This window comes from Labeo rohita, chromosome 20 (assembly GCF_022985175.1).
Source record: "Labeo rohita strain BAU-BD-2019 chromosome 20, IGBB_LRoh.1.0, whole genome shotgun sequence".
Classification (NCBI taxonomy): domain Eukaryota; kingdom Metazoa; phylum Chordata; class Actinopteri; order Cypriniformes; family Cyprinidae; genus Labeo; species Labeo rohita.
The window spans coordinates 12,439,506-12,446,578 of NC_066888.1; the positions used below are offsets into that span (position 1 = coordinate 12,439,506).

Genomic DNA, 7,073 nt, shown 5'->3' on the forward strand with positions numbered 1-7,073 from the left:
AACAGTAGTGTATTTTGTTACAAAACATTTCTATTTTAAACAAATGCTCTTTTTAACATTTTATTCATAAAAGAATCTGAAAAGGTATCACAGGTTTCAAAAAAAAATTAAAAAAAATTAAGCAGCACAACTGTTTCCAACATTTATAATAAATCAGCATATTAGAATGATTTCTGAAAGATCACGTGACACTGGAGATTGGAGTAATGTTGCTAAAAATTCAGCTTTGCATCACAGGAATAAATAAAGTATATTAAAATAGAAAACCACAACTAATATTTCACAATATTACAGTTTTTCTGTATTTTTAATCAAATAAACACAGCCTTGATGAGCATAAAAGACTTCTTTAAAAAGCATAAAAAATCGTACTGATCCCAAACTTTTGAACGACCGTGTTTCTAGAGAGAACCTTACTGTAAAACCATAATTCAGAGACTGAAACAAGAGAAAGATTTGGATACAGTAATAGTTATCATGTGCTTCCAAATTACCACAATAAATATTTAATAACTCCGCAATAAACATCTTTTTCCAGTCAGTAAAGCAGTGATCTCAAACAATATTGGAATAACAAAACAGAGCTGCTTTATATTCTTGCACACTACCTTTCGCAGTAGTGCTAGCTTGCTACAGAAACTGTAATTAGGTTTTGAACAAATATTTGCACTTGTAACCCAAAAAGCTGAAGGCAACAATAGTATGGTAGTAAGAGCCCTGATTTTCAGAACTAAAGCAGTACATCAACTTCAAGACACCATTTTTTTCTGGAAAAAACATGTGTTGTTGGTATGTTTTTAACCTGTTTAAATATAATCGTTACACCTCTCACAAAATCAGCTGGACGTCAAGCATCCGCCTGTTGATTGCCCTTACTGTGCTTTCACTGTATGTACAGTAGATGCTTTTACTAAGATTCTTTTTGTTAGCATCAGAAATACAAACATTTTGACAAGGACATAACAGAGAATGCACATAAAAATAGACATAAATCAGTCAAGTGTAACTGAACAATGAAACTAACAATGAACTGACCCTTGAAACCCGTTAATCACAGCACTGATGAACATCTTCATGTAGGTCATCCCTGCTTTTTATTTCTTTGGTCCATGACTTCTTCACCAAAGCTTTCAAGAAATCCAAGATACAGTGTTTTTGAAGTTTTATGAGTCAATTGCTGCATCCACCAGCCCATCCACCGGTTTCATGACCTCGTAGGTGGTTTGTGAAGTTTCCTTGATCTTCCCGCTCTTGTCCACCTGCCGGATACTTTGAGTCACAGTGATAGTCACTTGCTTGGTGGACATCCGGTTGTCCTGCCATTTGGTCTAATGAAGATGACATTAAGAGATTATAAGACATGATTGTTACTAAATGTTTTTAACATTTCATTACAGTTTTCCCTCATTTGACCCTTGTTTGACAAACAATACAGCTCTCACACTACACATCATGTTCTAACGCAGTGAAAAATACATCACGTAGCAAAGAGGAAACTGACAACACGCCAACAGGGAAGACAGAGCAGGTCACTTCTGGTATCAAACAAGGTCTCAGCTTTAAAATGTTGTCATTTTTTAAGAAATCCAAACAATAAATACCATTTTGTGGCTCTTTAATGTGTCGTGACAGATCACTGTATTGCCTTATTAGACCAATGACATGTGAACCGATCGTCTTTTCTTCTTCACTTAAAGCATGAAAAAAAACATAAATGAACATCAGAACGTTAATACACACAATGTTTCAAGTTTAAGTCCACCGAAGTTAATCTACTGTCCTGTCTGATTTGTTTGTCGGAAAGAATGGCGGATTTGGCATTATGACTGGTCAGATTGAGGAGGAGAGGCTTTACTACACTGAATAAACAGCTTTTTAGAGGAAACAGTTTATCATTTCAATGAATCGACAGCCTATCTGCTAATCTTTAACATGTTTTACACTAAACAATACTTTTGGTTTAAACTATTTTTAGAGTTTACCACAAAAAAATGCTGTTTTATAAGAGAACTCACTGATTTTTTGCGACAGGTGGGATTCGGCTTACGGCACTTCTCATTTATTCCTATGGTATCCGTAAACAGCGATTGAGTGTCGCACAACACTGACTGAAATTCAATGACGTAAAGGCTGTAATGTAATTGGTTTTTAAGGGACACGTGATCCAAGTTAGACCCTCTCATCTCCCTATAGTAAGAAGATCTCTGGTTTTAATGCCTCCTTTTTGATATGATTGGATATGACTGGTTATGTTCGGCTGTGACTGGTTCAGGCAATAAAGCCCGCCTCTTGTACAGGTGCATCTCAATAAATTAGAATGTTGTGGAAAAGTTCATTTATTTCAGTAATTCAACTCAAATTGTGAAACGTGTATTAAATTCAATGCACACAGACTGAAGTAGTTTAAGTCTTTGGTTCTTTTAATTGTGATGATTTTGGCTCACATTTAACAAAAACCCACCAATTCACTATCTCAACAAATTAGAATATGGTGACATGCCAGTCAGCTAATCAACTCAAAACACCTGCAAAGGTTTCCTGAGCCTTTAAAATGGTCTTTCAGTTTTGTTCACTAGACTACACAATCATGGGGAAGACTGCTGATCTGACAGTTGTTCAGAAGACAACCATTGACACCCTTCACAAGGAGGATAAGCTACAAACATTCATTGCCAAAGAAGTTGGCTGTTCACAGAGTGCTGTATCCAAGCATGTCAACAGAAGTTGAGTGGAAGGAAAAAGTGTGGAAGAAAAAGATACACTACCAATCAAGAGAACCGCAGCCTTGAGAGGCTTGTCAAGCAAAATCGATTCAAGAATTTGGGTGAACTTCACAAGGAATGGACTGAGGCTGGGGTCAAGGCATCAAGAGCCAAGGAAGTTGGCTACAGTTATCGTATTCCTCTTGTTAAGCCACTCCTGAACCAGGAGTCTTACCATAGAAGAAAATGAGAAACAAGAGAGCAAAAATGCAGATGAGCTGAAGGCCACTGTCAAAGAAACCTGGGCTTCCATACCACCTCAGCAGTGCCACAGTAATTAAAGCAAAGGGAGCCCCTACCAAGTATTAAGTATGTTCATATACAGTAAATGAACATACTTTCCAGAAGGTCAACAATTCACTAAAAATGTTTTTTTATTGATGTTTTTTAATGTTTTTTATTGTATTGGTCTTATGAAGTATTCTAATTTGTTGTGATAGTGAATTGGTGGGTTTTTGTTAAATGTGAGCCAAAATCATCACAATTAAAAGAACCAAAGACTTAAACTACTTCAGTCTGTGTGCATTGAATTTATTTAATACACGAGTTTCACAATTTGAGTTGAATTACTGAAATGCATTCACTTTCCACACCATTTTAATTTATTCAGATGCACCTGTATTTGTCAGTCAGTCTGAATGAACAATATAATGGCGTTAATGGGAGGCCTAATTTAAAAAAGTAAGTAAACAACTCACACCCTTATATATAAACCACTTTATACCAAAATAATACTTAAAATTGCATGAAAACATGATCTGTGGGAGTTTTTAGTAAGTAATCAGCATGGTGAAATTTAAAGTAAATCTCTGTGTCTGTGACCAATATTTACTGAGGTTTGATGACTGATGATCTGAAAGTTCAAAAATAGTTAAAAAGTTAACTATTACAAAGAATAGCTGAACGTAAGTTCACAAGCAAAAATGTTAAATTGTTACTGTCTTGAATTATTGTTTTGGAATAAATGTAAAATGTTTTAACTTGATTAGATTTTACTTGGCTTTAATAAATACAATACTGATTACATTGTTAATGTAAAAATATAATTCTTTCTTTTTTTTTTTTTTTTTAATAATGTAAGTAATGTATATTTAACCAAGAAAATGTGAATGGGGAAATTACGCCACCGTACACCACTGTTATTATTATTAACAAAAACTAAAACTATAGAAAAAGCACCTTTGTTGCTTTAAATAAAATTTACGTCATTTGACATTACTGTAAAAACTGTAGTAAAATAAGAAACTAAAGCTTAAATAAACATTAACAAAAAACTATTTAAAATGACAAAAACAGGCAACAAAGCTAAAAATTTGAACTAAAATTAAAATGAAGACAAAAAATAAAAAGTATTTTTTTTTTTTAAATATTAATAAAAATGATAATAGATTCCAATAATGCTTCCAATAATGATTGTATTACATCCCTTTTTAATAAAATGAACAATAATGCTAAATGGTATTCAGTATAATAAGTCAGAAGAAACACATTTGTGTTTTAGCAACACAGTGTCTTGTTCACACGCTACGTGAAAAAGACTAAGCCAAATACAACCATTGCTTTCCGTTAAAATACTTACTATTTCCTCAGTTCGTAACACGCTTCTCCTCTGCACTGTGGTACCAGAAGACGACAACACTTCCTGCTCTTGAGAAGAGAGGATTGCAGGGGTGCTGGCAGTTTTCATGTCATTCAGACCCACCTCAGACATGGCAGAACACACTTTCAGATATGCCTGAGCTGGAGTCGGCAGACCATCATCAAAGAGATCTGTGGCCAAAAAGAAATATGGAGGTTATTCATTCACTATAGTATCGACCATATCAGAAATATTTCACATATGGGTGGAGGTACAAAATAAATTTAAACGGATAAACAATTTTCTCAATATCTTGAATTTTTTCACCCTTAGATTCCTGATTTTTAAATAGTTATATCTCGGCCAAATATTGTCCTATCCTAACAAACTATACATCAATGAAAAGCTTATTTATTCAGCTTTCATATGATTTATAAATCTCAATTTCGAGATAAATCTCAAAATCTCTTACGACTGGTTTTGTGATCCAGGGTCATATATATATATATATATATATAAATATACTGACATCTTCCTAAAAATTCCTGAAGCACAACATAGTCAGGACCCTCTTGTCTATCTGCTTAAATAATCCGCTATCAGTTTATTTTCATACGATAATTTGCTCACTGTAGTAACATTGCTCCAAGTGTAACATTTCTGCACAAAGTGGTAAGGAGCGCTTATTGTGTTCATCCTTGCTCATATTGTTGTACTGAAGTACTAAAGGGATTTAACCATCACCATGGCAACAAGAGGCCTACTTGAATGAATTGCTCACCAACAGCAGACTCGCAACACTTTCCCTGTCCTTCTGGGAAGGAAATATCACTTGAAGACTTTGACAGGTTAAACTGGAGTGACTAAGGTGAAATATTACGTTCAGCTAATTAAATATGATTACACTCATTTCAAAAGCTTTCAGAAATGAGAATAAAGCCTTGAAATATGATCTCACCAAGGTTGGCGGTTTTCTCTGAGGGGAAGCCCACCTCTGAAGAGTTTTCTGAGGGGATGCTCTGGATGGAGGACAGGGGTATGTCTGTGTCCGTGCTCGTCAGCCAAGTGGACTCTGTCTCTTTGGTCCAGCTCTCCATATATCTCGGCTCCAACACATCTGTCCTGGAGCCTCCACAACCCATGACGCCAAAAACAAATCCACACCTACACAGCCTTGGATTGGAGGTCCATTACAATACCTCCCGAATAGCAAATGAAAAGTGGATGTTTGTTACCAAGCAATGTCATTTATTATTTATGGTGTGTCATATCACCATCATTTGATGTAAAATCAGTCTTCCAGTGATCAGGTGTCAGTCAAACAGGATTCTGTGGAAGAAAAATAATATTTTGATACTGGAAGGAATTGAACATTTACTTAACGTAGGTATAAGCTCTTAAAATTACGCATTACACGTCATACAACCTTAATAAGTGATATCTGATCGACAAATAAGGTGGATTGACCCGTTTTCCAATTTCTCTCGAGTAGTTCGGCACATGATGTAAACAAAGACGAGTTTGGCATTCCCTCAGGTTCAAATAATCAAGAAACCATGAATTATATTCAAAATAGATTTCTAATTTAAATCCAACGATGTGAATTTAACATTTTTTTGTCATGCAATCATTAAGCGATTGATAATTCATTATATGAGCGCATTGTGTTGTATTTACTTTGGCGACGCGGTGCTCTCATATAACGTTATATATAGCTAATGTACAGAAACATGCATTACGCTAGTATGCAGTATGCAGTGTGTTCAGCCTATCAAACGTACTGGGTGCCTTTCTTGTAGTCTTTCGAGCGAACGAAGATTTCTGACATTACCTTAAGTCGACAGAGGAATCAGTGTCGGGACAGTTTTCTCCGGTATACGTTCTCTGTATGTATTACTATTTTCAAAACATAATTTCCAAGATTCGTAGAGGAGCTCTACCGCGACGAATAAACCAAACACTGAGTGATGACACTCCCCCATCTCTCTCTCTCGCTCGATGTGAATGATGCTGACCCTCCCATCTCTTCTGCCTACAGAGGTACAGCATACCGAGATTACAACGAGGTATGTGTGGTACACAATAATTTGGTAGCACTTAAAAATCCACTCTTGTTGAAGTGCAGTTTGTGTTTTAGAATTGTGACATTCATGTCTCCCTTCAGACAAAATTCGTTCAGTTGTGTTTGTTTACTGAACACAAAATAATTCAGTTTGCACTTCTATAATCAAGAACAAAATTGCATGTTTGAGACTTGTTTCCTCATGAAATTATTATAGTTTTGTAAACATCAGTTTGCTGTTTGCCCTTCCTGTACAGCAAGGTCCATTCCATAAGAATTGATGACATTTAAATGGAATTGCAATGAATCAGCAATTGATGAAAGATGCTTTTTATATAATGGCAACTGCCCTCCTAAAGTGATTTAGATGAATAATTGGTATGACTGTAATGTGAAACAGGTTTCAGCTATTTATATCTGCTCCTGGCTTTATAGTTTTTATTTATTTATTTTCCTGTGGTTTACAGGCTGTAAAGAAAAGTACATACTTGCACTAATGCATGCCCAATCTCTTTGCCAAACACCCTAAAAAATAACATTTTTGTCCATTAAATATTTTCAATATTTAATTATATACATTATGTATTTATAATAATAGGAATTATTAATTCTGATTATTAGGTTATTAGACTGATTTCTTAAAGGATTAGTTCACTTCCAGAACAAAAAT

General features: G+C 35.0%; 1 protein-coding gene across 1 annotated transcript; it reads right to left on the reverse strand.

The window, feature by feature from the left end:
• Positions 1 to 313: 313 nt before the first annotated feature.
• baalcb (BAALC binder of MAP3K1 and KLF4 b) lies at positions 314 to 6,389 on the reverse strand. The gene is made up of 4 exons (XM_051137857.1): positions 6,173 to 6,389; positions 5,300 to 5,670; positions 4,342 to 4,532; positions 314 to 1,328 (listed from the first exon to the last, which is right to left on the reverse strand). The coding sequence occupies exons 2-4, from the start codon at positions 5,481 to 5,483 to the stop codon at positions 1,164 to 1,166; spliced, it is 540 nt and encodes a 179-aa protein (XP_050993814.1). The 5' UTR covers positions 5,484 to 5,670; positions 6,173 to 6,389; the 3' UTR covers positions 314 to 1,163.
• Positions 6,390 to 7,073: the final 684 nt, after the last annotated feature.

Coding starts and splice junctions, on each gene's coding strand:
- baalcb (XM_051137857.1), bottom strand. CDS start 5,483: ATGGGTTGTGGAGGCTCCAGGACAGATGTGTTGGAGCCGAGATATATG. Junction 4,533..5,299: donor AGAGAAAACCGCCAACCTTG/GTGAGATCATAT, acceptor TTTTGGCCACAG/ATCTCTTTGATGATGGTCTG. Junction 1,329..4,341: donor TGTTACGAACTGAGGAAATA/GTAAGTATTTTA, acceptor CATCTTCATTAG/ACCAAATGGCAGGACAACCG.